The sequence below is a fragment of the Serpula lacrymans genome, assembly GCF_000218685.1.
Source record: "Serpula lacrymans var. lacrymans S7.9 unplaced genomic scaffold SERLAscaffold_4, whole genome shotgun sequence".
Classification (NCBI taxonomy): Eukaryota; Fungi; Basidiomycota; class Agaricomycetes; order Boletales; family Serpulaceae; genus Serpula; species Serpula lacrymans.
The window spans coordinates 1,934,072-1,950,534 of NW_006763293.1; the positions used below are offsets into that span (position 1 = coordinate 1,934,072).

The 16,463-nt window shown below is 43.8% G+C and overlaps 3 protein-coding genes across 3 annotated transcripts; all 3 read left to right on the forward strand.

Annotated features, from left to right (window-relative positions):
- Positions 1-1,769: 1,769 nt before the first annotated feature.
- On the forward strand, positions 1,770-3,100 carry SERLADRAFT_461616 (uncharacterized protein; the record flags this gene model as incomplete). The annotated part of the gene is made up of 1 exon (XM_007315744.1): positions 1,770-3,100. The coding sequence occupies one exon, from the start codon at positions 1,821-1,823 to the stop codon at positions 2,919-2,921; it is 1,101 nt and encodes a 366-aa protein (XP_007315806.1).
- A 988-nt stretch (positions 3,101-4,088) lies between these two features.
- SERLADRAFT_435476 (uncharacterized protein) lies at positions 4,089-4,685 on the forward strand (the record flags this gene model as incomplete). Its single annotated transcript, XM_007315745.1, has 3 exons — positions 4,089-4,315; positions 4,383-4,456; positions 4,507-4,685. The coding sequence occupies 3 exons, from the start codon at positions 4,089-4,091 to the stop codon at positions 4,683-4,685; spliced, it is 480 nt and encodes a 159-aa protein (XP_007315807.1).
- A 9,539-nt stretch (positions 4,686-14,224) lies between these two features.
- Positions 14,225-16,046, forward strand: SERLADRAFT_414013 (uncharacterized protein; the record flags this gene model as incomplete). The annotated part of the gene is made up of 2 exons (XM_007315746.1): positions 14,225-14,460; positions 14,516-16,046. One exon carries the CDS (start codon positions 14,748-14,750, stop codon positions 15,717-15,719), a length of 972 nt encoding a protein of 323 aa, XP_007315808.1.
- Between the last annotated feature and the right edge of the window lie 417 nt (positions 16,047-16,463).

Sequence of the window (16,463 nt, forward strand, 5' to 3'; positions counted from 1 at the left end):
TATCTTTTCCTCGTTCTATATTTTTATTTCTTTTGAATTTATGCCTATTTCTATAGACTCGACTATCACGCTTTTTTGACCCGAAACGATCTCAATGTGTACTGCTTTTGAAGCTTTTGAACTATGCCTCCCCTATGCTGTTTCTCCTCACGCACAAGTTATCTCTGCTAGTCTTTTCATCTTTGCATTTTACGTCATCGCTATTTGTTGCAGTTATCTCAGTCCTGCTCCCTACTTGCTTTTACTGTGTTGTTACTGCTATCAATCCGAATTTCTTGCTTTTCTGTTTTCGTTACGGTGACTCTTGAAGAACTCACGCAAAGTTTCCAAGCTATTCTTTTACCCTTACTGATGTTATCCACCCTGAACGTTTGAACACCGCTCTGTTGAAATACTTGATCGATTTTCAGTCTAGTACTTGAGAATACTATGTTGTTTGATATCTAATGTTCATTCAACGCCCGCGAGGTTACTCATCCAAGTTTGATTACCATCGTCAACACCTTGCCAGCTTGAGTTCTATACCAGGCTTTGCGTGGATGGCCTACGATCATTGCCAATAACTAGTCAGCAACCTTATCTGGGGCGTTTAATGTTCAGGTATATCCGGACTTTTATATTTTCGTGTTCATCCCTGCTTTCATTTTCGACATCAGCTATGCACTCGCTAGGAGCGTACATAGATGGGCCATGTTGCCCCTAGAGCGCCCACAAGCAATATTGTCATTTAAACCTTTACATACATAACATTTTTACCGTCCTCTCAGTCCCTTGTGATTAATTGCAGGACACGCAAGATCTAGAAACGACGATTATACAAAAAATAAATACGCAGAGGAACACAGCTAAAATTAACGTTCGTTCATTTGAGAAGATCATCATCTCTTTAGACTGTCGAAAGAAGTAACAAATACTAAAAGATTTACGATACTATCATGGACCCAAAGGACTTCTGCCTCGTTAAATAAAAATACCCTGAATACCCTGTATACTTTATGAGTGATGAAAAACGATGTGGCTCAATGTGGTCGAGGGCATACCAAAATGAGATGGGTGTATGAGTACAACGGACACCCGCATTCCTGGTGGCATACTCCTATCAAGCACGCCGCTAGAACATTCTTTATAGGATCATTCCGACGAAATGAAAGGCATGCAGACACAAGGACAAGCAGAGATAGATTGATATAGCAGGTGGGTACCTACCCAAGACTCAGGAGATCGAAGAGTGATACGAGATTCTACAGATTCATATCTGTTAGAAGGGGTTCAAAGTTTGATATCGAAGATTTCAGGGTTAAAGTATGGTGTTGATGCAGCATTACATGCATGAACTCGTCAGTGGGCATTCTTACGGAAGTTAGACAGATCGATTGCGGAAAGCCATGGGGATGACACACGTTGAAGACATAAACACGACAGTGTCAGACGGCAGAGTGATCGCAGTCGCCCTCAAGAGGTGGGGTTAAACAAGAAAACCGAAAACCTGCAGTGAGGCAAGGAACCGCGTCAGCCATCATATTCCACGCATTGTAACAGAACCTACTTCAAAAACAATGGTACGCAGCGACATTCCCTTACGTGACTCGCATTTCTCGCTGGACGCCTCAGGAGTGGCTGGGTTCTTTGGAGGTGATGAAGCGATTTCGGCGATGCTGACAGTGCATCTTTATGAGGGTAGAAGGTGGTTAGGCTGGTACAACTCTCCGGGCAGTTATACTGTCGCCAAGCGATACGGGCAAATAGCAAACTCCAGGTTTTGGGACGGCCTTTTCCCAGGACCAAACCAGGATCCTTCTATCGCATTCGAACTAGAGGGGATGACTGGCCCAAAGTTCATAGCTGCTCGCTCAGGGACCACTATACAGCATACAGGCCACTTAGGTTATTTGTTTGCGGAGGAGTGCAAAGGGAGAAAAGCGGCTGTCGTGAAGGGACGAAAAACATCTCCAATGGGAGTAACAATCGTAGAGTTACATGGATTGACTAACTCCCAACCTTCGACACAGACGAACGACCACTCAGTTGACCTCAGGCTGAGGACTCACTCCATTGAGATGGCAGTATTTCCGATCTCAATCAGCCTGGGCACCTGTATTGCGTGCGGAATATTCAGGGATTGGTTTTGCTTTTCCATGATATTACTTGGAATTGTGTCGAGTGGAGTGACTTGTTTAGTCATTGGGTCAGGGAAGTTTGACGTTCGGAGGATTGTGCCAGCCAAAGGATCTCCGAAAGGCGACGGGATGATGATTTCTGATAAAGACGTGATCATCTTGCAAGGAGAAGAAAGTTCTGTTGCTACAATAACGAGGGGCAGTTTTACGTTGGACTTTACGGGTCAAAATCATCCCGATGCCATTCAGGCTGGAGGCGAAGAACACGAACCCGTGTACAGAAGTATCGGGCTCTGTTCTCTCCTTCTGGTCGCCCAGTTTCTACTTCAGCTTCTCCTGATTCCGCAAGGTACACTCTTCGGGCAAATCATGTTCATAGGGTCGCTTGCCGTCTCGTGGGCATACAATTCATATCTTGCTTCAATCGAGAAGGAGAAGGTTCAGAGGGAAATCTTAATGGAGAAGGTGTTGAAAGAGCCGTGGGTGAAGAAATACCAACTTGGAACAAGAACATCTATGACCGTTTTCGTGCTTCTTGCCATGATGCCTGCTGAACCTCGCAAGCTTTTGAACGAGATGCTTCCTAATGATACAAGAGCGTGGAAGACATGGAAGGACACCGTACTGGATAAGATAGAAAAGAACCAAGAGCTTCGTTTCTCGGAAAACCACTGGAACATTGCTGGATTTAGAGATGACGAAACGAGTTTGCTCAAGACTCTTTATGGAGATGCAGAGGATGCCTATGAAGGACATCTAGGCCATCGGGCTTCTAGGAGCGATGACATTGAAAAGGGAGTATGACGAACGGATTCAGTGCCAGATAGTGGTTGAATGGTTGGAGATTCTCGATGCCTGAACTATTTATTGATGAGTTAGAATAACGTACTGGCCCCTGTGGGTGGCAATGCGCAAAACATCTCCATACAGAAAGCCATGTGTCGGAAAAATCCGTTTCAACTAACACAAACAAATCTTAAGCCAATGCTAAAACTTTGTGCATGAAAACTGTTGTGCCAACTTCATGTTTAAGAGCATATACAGGTTTGTTTACTGATACTGATAGAAAATGACATGATTCCACCAAAAATACACCCATTTTCCTTAGGCTGGTACAAAGATTTACACCATTATTATGAACTACTGTATAGTTCATCTGACATCCATCTTTGTTAAGATTGTGGCACCGGCCAATTTGTCTACCAGCTGACTAATCAAAGGCAGCAGATACATGTTTTTATGACAAAACCAGATAAACCCGGTGTTACAATACACAATCTTCGGACCTTTAATTTTCACTCTCCTCTTTTACCTTTTTCTGTAGTTTTCACACACTGTGCCATGCGGCACTCTCCCTTTGGTTCAAACTCCTCTTTCTCGTGCTGCACTGCCTTCCTTCTTATTTTAGCTATAAGTATCTCATGCAGTGGAGCTGGTCACACGGGCTGTGCCCATGACATCATCAGCCACTGCCTTCATCAACTGTATAGTACATATGTACAAACAAACCTGTAGTAGTATAAATACCCCAATAGATCAAGGAGACTCCTCAGCGAGTCCTCCTGTTGTTTACCCACAACTAACTCGGTCCTACCTAAGGGGTAACCACTCCCTCATCACTACCTTTATAGTTGGTTCTAGTTGTGCCGCCAGAGTAACTAACTCTTGGTTGTTACACCCGGTCTCTACTAAAGTGGCCATTGTTCTCCATGGAGCATAGCCACCACTCCATGGAATCGCCATTGTTCTCCTAGGAGTCTTTATACCTTAGCGAGTAGCACCTCTGACTATAAGTAGTAGGGGGTTTAGTATAGGAATACCTCAGTCATTTCTATAGCCTCTTGGGCAGCAGCTGAGTTTCACTTAGATTTATTAGGTCATGAGCCCTGGTGGCGCAAGAGCTACACAGAAAATAATTCTCATTTGAAACGGCAACCTTGGAACCATGACCACAGCACACAATACCTCTGCATGTCTAGTTCTCACTGGACCCAACAATTTCCAGATATGGAAACTCTGGAAAAGGTCCTCCGAGTTGTTACTAGAGAAGAGCTTAAGCCCTCACCAGGAAAGCCCACCTCCTTGGAGGATCCTGAAATTACCTGGATACTTAAGGATGAGAAGGCACATGGAATCATTCAGGATCACATCTCTGATGCCCTCCTAATGAGGACTGGAGACCTCACCAGCTCCAAGGAGTTATTTGACATACTTATTTCACTCCATCAGACATCCGGCATTGCCTTGGCCTTCTATTCATTCCAGCAACTCACCAAATTGTCCTAGGCCTTTGCTCTTCTTCAATCTCTCTCATGAACTCCTGAATGGCAAATATTTCAGTCATCAGTAATTAACACAATTGAAGAAAATAAACTTACCTTTGATGCAGTTGAGATTTGGATCACTGCAGAAGTTGCACGACAGTCAGGAAAGGCCCCTGGAGGTTCCAAATCAGCACTCAAGTCCAAGGAGAAGTGGTGTGACTTCCACAAAGCAAAATTGCACAACACCTTGGAGTGTCGAACACTTCAGTCAGCTGGAAAATGTCAAAAGAAGAAGGGAAAGTAGAAGTACAAGGATAAAGGAAAAGATAAGGAAAAGGCAAATACAGCAGAGCAATCATCTGGATCTGACTCTGAGGAGGAACAGAGTCATATTGCATTGGAACATGTACATATTTCCAAGCCCCTTGCTAAACTCATTCAAGCTTACCTTGTGTCGGTGTGAGGCAACGATAAACTATAACAAAAACAAAACCTGTCTCCTACTGCACTTGCAGAGAGTAAGGGGTTTGATGAGCTTGAGGTCGACAGATGCTAGTAAATATAGCAAGTAGAGGACTTGGGAGTAAACTCAAGGGTTTCAGTTGAGGAGTAAAGCGGGTAAATTCAGTAATAGAAAACTAAAGAGCTATACATGTGACGTGTAGGGTTTATATAGCTAACCGTCCGTTCCTCAGACCGAAAGGAGAATAGATGAAAAGTGGTCTGAGGAATAAATCGTCCAATAAAAAAAAGGGAACAACTATCATACGACTTTAACTTGATTAATCAGCGGGTGAGAGAATTGTACTAATAATAGGTGTTTGTCACGCGTGTTCAGGAACTGTATCCTTATGATGAGGTACGATCCGGATCAAAGTGTTTATTAGTATATCCAGGCCTTAATGGGGTTTGGAGCTGGTTGGCGAGATGCCTACTACCAGTCTCTACCCATTGTGCTGGCTGGCTGGGAGTGATACCCAGTCTCTGATCTGCAATATAAAGTGGTAACGGTGGTTAAGAAAGCCTGTGAGGGCTATGAGAAGTAAGATAGCAAATGATACCTCTAGCCCTAGAGCCAGAGGTGTAATGGGAAAAGCGTTCGAGAACCAAGACATGGAGAAGATAAGAAAATAATAAAATGGTCCTTACAGTCGGAACCCAATAAGACCAAAACAACAATCATCATTGACTCTGGAGCAACATCTCACATGGTCCCTCACCACTCCTGGTTTGAGCCAGGAACATACCATGTTCTGAATTCTCCGAGGACAATCAGTTTTGGGGATGAATCCTCTGTAAATGCCATTGGAATTGGAACAGTAATCCTACAAGCAACTGTTGGCAAAAAGGACTACAATATTGCACTGTCAAATGCCTTACTTGTTATGATACACAATGTTTGGACCTTTAAATTTCATTCTCCTCTTTAACTTTCTTCTGTAGTTTTCACACCCTGTGCTATGCGGCACTTGCCCTTTTGTTCAAACTCCACCTTCTCGCGCTGCACTGCCTTTTCTGATTTTTAGCTACAAGTATCTCATGCAATGGAGCTGGTCACACGGGCTGTGCCCCATGACATCATCAGCCACTGCCTCCATCAACTGTAGAGTGCATGTACAAACAACCTGTAGTAGTAATATATACCCCAATAGATCAAGGAGACTCCTCAGCAAGTCCTCCTGTTGTTTACCCACAACAAACTCGGTCCTATCAAAAGGGTAACCACTTCCACTCACTTCCTCTAAAGCTTTGTCTGAGTTGTGCACCAGAGTATAAAAACTTTGGTTGTAACATTACTTGTGCCAAACTTCACTTTAGCACTTGTCTCAGTCCACAAATTGTCTAAAATAGGGTTATCAACACTTTTTCCAGCAGGATCCAATGCTTGTAAAGTTCAAAAAAAGAAGGAACTTATCCTCACTGCCTTATACAAGCAAGGACTTTATCACATCCAAGCAAAATCTGAAATCAACCCAGAGTCAGCTTTTGCCACAGTAGATATAAATCTATTGCACAGGAGAATGGGACACATTGGAATGGACCGCTTGCAACAAATGGTTACAAAAGGACAGCTCCAGGACATAGACACCCTTACCAGAACCCCGGAGTTTTGTGAACCTTGTGCTTTAGGAAAGATGAAGAAATTACCTTTCAAGTCCATTGGAGGAAACTGAGCCAAGTGCCCCATACAAATTGTGCACACAGATATTGGAGGGCCAATCAAACCAACCTCCAGGGAGGGTTTCCAATACTGGATTATCATTGTAGACAATTTCTCCAAATTTCCATGGATATATTTCCTAAAACACAAAAGTGAAGCACTGGAACGATACAAGCAATGGAAAGAAGATGTCCAAAAGTTCTTCCAAACTCATTTAGGAGAAGAAAACTTCACTCCACTGCACACAGAATTCCTCCAGAGTGGTGATGGGGGAGGAGAATATACTGGCAATGTATTCAAAAATCAACTCTGAGGAAATGATGTCCTCCAAGAAACTACAGCTGCAGATACTCCGGAACAAAATGGCATTGCAGAACACATGAATCAGACATTGGCTACATTAGCAACCACTATACTCCATGATTCCAAGCTCCCAAAGTCATTCTGGGTAGATGTTATGCAAACAACTGCATATATCACAGCATGCAGCCCAGCATCAGGGCTCCATAGACAGACCCCATATGAAATACTGTTTAAAAGGAGAGTTGATCCAACTTTATTTTGCCCACATCTCCAAGGAGATGTTCCACAAGCAATGAAACTATATCAGCATAAAGACATTCCAAGAGCAGTGGGAGCACCTGATTAGCTAAGACACCCTCCACAACAGTCTCTACAACCAAGATCCAAACACTGGCTATCTTCAGAATGGACACCCAAAGTAGAGTCACAGTCAGTGGGAGGACAGCTCCTCAACATACAGCCAGCTGATGTGGAGAAAGTCTGAATACAACTAGACAGCCTGTCCATCGGATCAGCTTCCAATACCTCCGAGGAGACACTCAACACCTTTAGGAGTGAGTGGGGCAACTCACACACAAATGTGTCTAATCCCTGGAGTTCCTGCACAAATTCCTCAAAGAGCAGTCATGCCTGCTGAAGCCCTAGGAGTACGCAGAAGCAGTCGCCAGACTCGTCCTGCAGAGAAAAACTGAGATTATCAAAGGACTCTAGATGAGGAACAGTCTGTAACAACCAAGAGTTTGTTACTCTGGTGCACAACTCAGACAAAGCTATAAAGGTAGTGAGGGGAGTGGCAACCCTTAGGATAGGACCGAGTTAGTTGTGGGTAAACAACAGGAGGACTCACTGAGGAGTCTCCTTGATCTATTGGGGTATATATACTACTACAGGTTGTTTGTACATATGTACTATACAGTTGATGAAGGCAGTGGCTGATGATGTCATAGGGCACAGCCCACGTGACCAGCTCCACTGTGTGAGATACTTGTATCTAAAAATAACAAAAGGCAGTGCAGCGCAATAAGGTGGAGTTTGAACAAAAGGGAAAGTGCCATATGGCACAGTGTGTGAAAACTACAGAAGAAAGTTGAAGAGGGGGGTGAAATTTAAAGGTCCAAAAATTGTGTTATCATAACACTTAGGGTCAATCTAAATTATTCTAGCCCTGGCAGCAAAGTACGACCTAGAACTTGATCAAATGGATGTATCCACAGCTTATCTCAATGGAGAACTTGAAGAGGAACTGTTTATGCTTCCTCCAGGGGGTGTTCCTATCCAACCTGGATACTGCTGGTGTAACAACCAAGAGTTAGTTACTCCGGCGCACACAGGAACACACTATAGAGAAGATGAAGAGGGAGTGGTTACCCCTTAGATGCAGTGAGTTAGTTGGTATACAACAGGAGGACTCGCTGAGGAGTCTCCTTGATCTATTGGGGTATTTATACTACTACAGGTTTGTTTGTACATGTGTACTATACAGTTAATAGCGACAGTGGCTGATGATGTCATGGAGCCTAGCCCGCATGGCCAGCTCCACTGTGTGAGAGAGTTGTGTCTATAATAAGAAGAAAGCAACGCGGCGCAAGAAAGAGGAGTTTGGACAAAAGGGGAAGTGCCGCGTGGCACCATGTGTGAAAGCTAATTGTACAAGGTTAAAGCGGAGAATAAAAGTAAAGGGAAGGTCCAAAAATTGTGTTATCATAACAGCTGGAGGTTGAAGACACCCATCTACAGATTAAAACAAGCTGGTTGTACATGAAACAAAACCTTTGATTGCAAGCTCCAGGAGCTTGGTTTCACAAGACCAAATGCAGAAACATGTCTCTATGTGTTCTGGGACCACAAACATATATATATGCTTTGTTGTTGTCTATGTAGATGACCTCCTAAGAGCTTCATCCCAAAAATTCATGGATATCACAAAAGCCAAACTTGAATCCATATTCAAAATGCAGGATCTTGGAGAAGCAAAATACATTCTTGGGATAGAAATCCAGTGTGATTGTTCAAACAAAACAATCTCCCTATTGCAACGCCAGTACATTGACACAGTCCTGGAGCATACTGGAATGAAGAATTGCAAACCAGTATGGACACCAATGGCCCATGGATCAAAACTCCTTGCAAATGCTCCAGGGGAAGATACTGTGCAACACAAGATGCATGTTGAAGAGTGTCAAGTGTTGTACCACTCAATTGTAGGCTCCCTCATGTATGCCATACTTGGAACCCGCCCAGACATTGCCTATGTTGTTGGAATACTAAGCAGACACAACTCAGGTCCAAGGAGCCATCACTAGGAAGCTGCCAAATGTGCCCTCCAATATCTAAAAGCAACCAGGGACATGGCACTACGTTATGATGGCACAGATGTCTTCATGGACATGGATTTCTATGGATATTTGAATGCGGATTGGTCTGCAGACCCAGACACGTCTCGATCAACATCAGGGTTTGTTTTTATTACCATGCAATGAGCAATCTCCTGGACAAGCAAAAGACAAAGCATGGTAGCTTTATCCTCCACGGAGTCAGAATACATTGGATTAAGTAATGCTGGACAACACCTTGCATGGCTTTGGACATTTTTGAAGAAATTGGACATGCTCAAAATGGGCCTACAACATTGCACTGTAACAATCAAGCAGCTATCATGGTTACACAAGATCTACAGTTCTGTGCCTGCACAAAACATATTCAACGGAAATATCATTTCATCTGATATGACTTAGTATCAAAGGGAGAAGCAGTAATCAGATATGTTCCTACAGGAGATATGGCTGCCGACATTCTCACTAAACCCATCACTCACAAAAAACACTGGAAATTCTCTAAAGCTATGGGACTATGGTTGCACTCAAGTGGGAGTGACAAAACCAGATAAACCCAGTCTCCGCTAAAGCGGCCATTGTTCTCCATGGAGCATAGCCACCACTCCATGGAATCGCCATTGTTCTCCTAGGAGTCTTTATACCTTAGCGAGTAGCACCTCTGACTATAAGTAGTAGGGGGTTTAGTATAGGAATACCTCAGTCATTTCTATAGCCTCTTGGGCAGCAGCTGAGGTATGTTACATTACATTTATTAGAGATCACCTTAAACTGACATCTATTGTAGTTTCACTTAGATTTATTATTTTAACCATGTACTCATTTAAGTAATGATAGTCCATAATCATATGCTTTTTACCATCCTTCTTAGGGATGAAAAATACCAGGGATGTCATAGGGCTTTTGGAAGGTCTGATGTAACCCTTTCTAGGCTGCTCATTTATGAAGCTAGTGTTACGATTTGGCTACCTCTATTACGGACTACTCATTTCTGTTTACTCATCGGTTATACTATCGGACCGATGACTCACGTCCCTCACATACACTTCCGCTCCTCTCGCACTTCTATTACTTTGTATAATACTCAGTCCTCAACGGACAGACCTACCCTAGATAGGACGTAACTCCTATCGCCGACTTACTTCTCTATAAATACGCTTGTAACAGTAGTAGTATTCTCCAATACGATTCTACGCAGTTCACGCTTACAAAGCTAGAACTTCCAAGATCAGACTTCCATACGGAAGAAGACCAACAACCGTTGGAATCCCTCTATTCAGAATTACATCCTCGAACTTGTCTTCGGATAAGTCTCTTTGAACAAACTCGACGAACCCTCAGACTTTGTTAAGCACTTTGTGCGTAACAGCTAGAGACCCCCTCCTTTTCTGGAGCGGAAAGGGGAATCATGTGTCCCTTTCTCAGTTTGAATGTGTCCTTTAAATCTATGGCATAATTCCAAGTCTTGGCCTCTGGGAAGCATTCTGATTTGTGTTGACAAAAGACTTTCCAGAAGTCATGGTATTCTAGAGGTACCAGCCTTTTAATCTCTTCCTTAGGTTTAACCTCATCATCATCACTGTTAACCTTATCTAGAGATCTGAGTTTGGCATAAACATGACCAGTGTTTATGTGATAACACCAACCAAGATACAATCTTGGGGTACAATCATTAAAGGCTACAACTCAAAGGAAGGGTGGTACAACTTATCAAAGGAGAAAGGTTGTTGTCACTAATGTGGTATATACTAGGAGAGCTGAGTCTTTCCCCATGTATTGCTCTAGTATATATACTAAGATACATGAGATACTGTACAGTTGTAAATGAAGTTCAAAGTCTGATGTCCAGCATGTGACCGGTCACATGTTGAGCCTAGACACCAGTGTCAATGATGAGAACTGCTGTTAGAAACCCACACACAAAACAAAGTAACAAACAATCCTTCAAAGTAAAACCCAGAGATGTATGTGTGTGGGTTTTGAGGAGGAGGGATAGTTGAATTATAGAAGATAGGGGCTTTATGACGAATATAGATGAGCACTACCTTGCTAATCGTAGCACAAGGTAGTTTTGAGATTGACAAGATGATGAGGTGACAAGGTTCCCAGTGATAGCAGGCTCCTGACGCACAGACTGTAGTGCTCAGAAGGACTCTAATTAAAAGGGATAACAATGACTTTGGAAGTGACAAGTGACCAGTGGGAAGCGTTGTGACCACACTGGATCACAAGTAACAGAGTAGTGAACTTGAGATTAGAGAAGAAGTCTGGATTGGATTTCTTTTTTTTTACAAGGTAAAATACAGGGGTTTATATAGTAAAGGAAAGGTAGACTATGCACAGTATAGCTGTGCAAAAAGAATGAGAAAGAACATGAAGGAAGGAGTGTATGCTGATGAATCCTGCATAGGTAGTACAGGATAAGATCGTCAAAATAAGGAAAAGAAAGAGATAGAACAATGAATGCTGTGTAAATAATGTCACAGGTTTGTACAGCCATAAAATAAAGTCCAATAGCAGAAAGAGAGCAAGAAAATTGTGATGTCATGAGAAGATGCAGTAAAAAAAAGAATAAAGCAAAATTAAAAAAAAAATATCAGTATCAACACAGTTCCTTTATTGTCAGTCAGGCATTCTAAAAAATATGTGTCCATAAAAATGATTCAAAAATCAAAAATAATCGCACTGTAAATGAATGTTCTGCTGAAAAAAAAGAAACTGGAGCCACCGGTCCACCACCTAGTCCAAATCCGACAGTTCCATGGCCTTACCAATGGACTGGTTATATTGGACCACCTGGTCAAACAAGGGAGGGAGGGGAGTAGTTCTAATTTGGAACAAGTGAGTCCCAGGCAGTGTGTGGTAGGTGTAGCTGTAGCGAAGACGATGGACAAAAGATAAGTGTACCCAAGTGAATGGGACAGCAATGTACATAGGCAACGCAAGGGGATGAACCTTCTCCAGCTCAAAAATTACCCACCTATACTCCAACCAGGCGGGACAAGCGACTGATGTTTTGATGGTATACGATGGAAGATCGACATCATGAAGATGGACCTGTTGCCCAACTTGGACCGGCCGCCGGGGCTTTGCTGATATCAGCAGTAGCACATGGTGGTCAAGGGATTGGCGACGGAAGCAGATAGAGAGTGGTGATATCAGATATGGTGGGGGAGCAAAGAAGATGAGGAGGAGGAGGAGGGTGGAGGTGACAAGGAGGTGAACTAAAATGGAGATCCAGAAGCGGCCATCAGGTGAGAATAAAAAAGAGGGTAAGAGTCCCATGGTGGGGCTGAGTAAAGAATAAAAGTAAGGGAGAATGAAGAAAGCAAGAGTGCAATGTGTAGCCAGTGGTGACACAAAAATTTGCCGGAATGCGGAAAGTACCAAATGGAAAAGCAAAGGTGAGCGCAACTGGATTGCCTAATAGAGGTGGTGCTGATCAGCCACAAGTTCAAAAAAGGCAATATTAATTACTATTCTACGTGGCACTGTGCCTGTGTGGCGCAAAGGCGAGTCTTTTTGAATATTCACTTCATTTTTGACACCTGTCCATACTACCAATCAACTTTGGTGCATGACAACACCTTTAGCATCTTCCACCAGTTAGCCCATGAAACCTGAAAAACCAGGGAACAACAGTATGCCCACCTCAGCTTTTGGGGGGAAAAACTGAGGTTGACTACGGTTGTTACAAAGACTTATAAGGCAATGAAAACAGAAGCAAAAGTAAAAGTGTAAGTAAAATTTCTTCATCAAAGTGCACAGGCCAGCTGATCCACAGCTCCTTCCAAATTTGGTGCCTGCATCCTGTCAAGCTTTGTACAGGACCTGTTTCTCTTGTATTTCCAACAACTTCACCCTAGTTCTTCCATCCTAAAATACTCCAACAACTCCAAAGGTCACAGTTCTGACATTGTTGGTATTATGTTGAGTTGTAATTGTCCGAGTGGCAATGGGATCAGATCAACTTGAGGTTGAGTCAAGGTCCAGAATCTCAATCACATTTCACATTAGCAGTAGATTAGTACATATTTTATCAAAGTAGTATATGAGTCAAACTGTCTTCAGAATGTGTGTTCCATGAGTCAAGCCTATTTTGCAAAACCCGTGTCAGATAGTGCCTGCAGTAGTTCAAGAAATATTGAAACATATGTGAATTGAAAGAAAAGAAATTTTACGAGGGAGAGTATCTACACAATGTCTGTGGCCGTGACCATGAGTACATACAACACATCTACTGTTGATGTTGATTGCCAGATATTGGCGTGATATCAACTGGCGGGCTATTGTGTGCTTGTGCTTGTGCGTATCATCTGGAAATGTACCGCGGTTCAACGTTCAATCTCGAATGCTGACAGTATGGCATTTGGCCGAGCCTGCCTGGGTTTTGCGTTTCAATTATTCCTTAAATCAACATCTGTGTTCGTCAATGATATCTAGATATAAGCAAACTATTGTGCTTATCTTTAGACATCTGATCAAGCTTTACCCAGCCATACCTATCAGTTGGCATCAGCGCATCTGTATGGATGGCGCCCAACACAGTCTGGCCTCCGCCAGGGGTTAGGGAAGCGGACGAGAAGAACATATATGGAAGATTTGGAACTTCTGATGTTGAAATCGAAGACAGCGTGAAGGCGCAGCATTGTTCGGATTTGAACGATCAAGTACCTGTGCAGTGAGTGTAGTAACTCCACCGAAGAAATGAAGGTGTCAGTGACTCTAAAGTCGTAGCACCCAAAGTGGAATGTGTGGTCCAAGTCAAGGTGGTATTTTTTGCACACGAAGCCATTTTTCTAATTCATAACCGAAGTTCCCTCGGTTGCCTGCAGCACGATGCCAGAGTCTCCGATAGATGGCTTAAGGGCGATATGAGTTTGTTTATTGTATGAGCTGTCCCTGCGACTCGAGACGGCTCTAAGCCAGGTGACAGGCGTGCGACGGAAGCAGGGGAGCCTTACGGAAGCACGTGGCGATATTGTCCGTTTGTTATTGTCCTTGGGTCGCTATTGTTGCCCAAAAAGGAAAGTCCTCCTTTGTGCGCGCCATGTCTTTTGTTCTCAATCTTGCAGTCTATTATCCGCAATTCTTCTCTGCCAGCATGGCCTTGTTTGCTGTACATTACCCAAACGTTCTTTCTTGTATAAAGAGCCTGCCTTTTCCTCCTTCATTCCTCAGCCTCTCCAGCATTGTTTCTTCTGCATAGTTTCCTCTCATTCCAGGCCAATTTCGTTTCCGTCTTCTGGTTTACTTCCTTTAACGCCGAATCCAACTAATAGGTGAGCCGGTCACGATCACAATGCAGTCATTTCCGAGGCTGACTTACCTTTTCAGACAGCTAGAGGCTGCTTTCTTCGGTCTGAACCTCCATTAACGTCTCATTCGTACCATCGTCGAGATTCCCCAGCGCTCTCTCGCATTTCTGCTTCGCACTTAAAACTTCAGCACCTCTTGCTATCTCTTCTATCGCAGGTCGATCATTCTCCCAGTCTCTTTTCGCTCCATCCAAGGTCTCTCATCTATAATCGCTGCTTTATCACCGCATTTTATTATCACTATCATCAAAATGGCCTTCTCTGCTTCCACCAGCCTCTCCGTCACTCTTGCTCATGCCATCGCTTATCTCACTCGTCCTCTCATCGCCGCTTATCCCGCTACGACTATTATCAGACTTCAGTCTATATTAGAGGCCAACCTTACCGCCCAATTTGCTCCCTCCTGGGTTCCTTCTGAGCCTCTCCGCGGTTCCGGTCGCCGTTGCCTTACTCTCTCCCCCAACTGCCTCCCACCCCGCGCGGTATACACTGCTTGTCTCGCCGCTGGTGTTCAGTGGTTCGACTGGATTGTTACCTTGGGAGGCACAGAGTTTGACTTCTTCGTGGACCCTGGCTGTATCTCCCTTCGCTTTGGGAAAGGCGCCAAACTCGTCACCGTCTGGTCTGAGGAGCTGGCCGCTAAACTTGGAACCGCCCAGTCCACTGTTGTCGGCGCTGGGATGCAGACACAGTCTAAGGGTCAGGCTGGTGTTTATGCAAAGGCTCATGCCAAGACGCTTGCTCAGCAGCTTTTGGAGGATGATGAGGACGAGGAGCTTTTTGCTATGATTGCCGACGAAGTCAATGCCCCGAGCTGGATGACTCCCATTCTCGACCAATTCCCAGCTCCTGTTCGATCTGAATCTCCTCTCTCCATGGATTCCACCCACTCCCGCTGCAGTTCTCGTTCGTCGAACTCGAGCTCAGGCTTCTCATTTGCCTCTTCATTCAAGACTCTAGGATCATGTAGCACATCTTCGTCTTTATCCATGGCTTCATCTGCGAAGTCTGGGGTTAGCAGCGACAAGTCAGGTGTTAAGCTTTCCCGGCGCGAAAAGGCCAGATTGGCTCGAGTCTACGTCGATACGACCAAGAATGCGGTGACGCCTTACGACGGAGGCAAGACCACCGTACTTACTGGTGGTGTTATGCTTGGAGCGGCACCCTCTGCCAAAGTTAACAAGGCCGCAACGCAGCCTTCTCAAAACTGGCGCAGGTTTTAAATATTCGCCACTCGTTATCTTCTCTATGAAAAATCGGGCTTTTCATCGACTTTTTTCACGACAAGCTGCAATATTTCTGTACGATATTCACGACCATACTGGACTATCTCCTGAGTATACTTTACGAAGCACCATTTAAAACTCTATATCATAGTATTTTCTCTCCACTGTTTCCATAACTTGTAGGATCTAGATTAAATGTATACCACGTTATACCTGCATTACTGTCATTCGCATACTCTCTTTGTTTTTCTTGCAATTTTCTGGGTTACATAGCTGTCTTTTGTAATTTTGCGACGATCAATAATCATATTTTGGTCACGACTTCAACTTTCTGGTGTGAGCGTTGTGAACTTTGGACTTGTTTGTGAACGGTACGGTGTATGAATAATTGGCTGGACCAAACTTACTAGTCTTCATGCATGCATGCAAGCATTTTAAATTTAAAGTGAGCAATGGGTGACTTTCCACAAGCATGGACATACGTCCGATCGGTCAATGGTCTGGCTCTGTCAACCCATATCAAAAGTTGCTCAAGGCTGCTATTCAACCAAGCATAACAGCATGAATTGTGCTCTCAATGCACAGTTTCTCACTACATCAATACCGCCGCTCAAATTGCCTGTGATATAAAAGCCCCACCTATTCAGGTCCACAAGAAGAAGTGCTTTTTCTGCCCCAATGTATGTGATAGCAGCCACAAGCGCCATTCGACGAGTTCATTGTCAAACTGTTCTTCGTCGG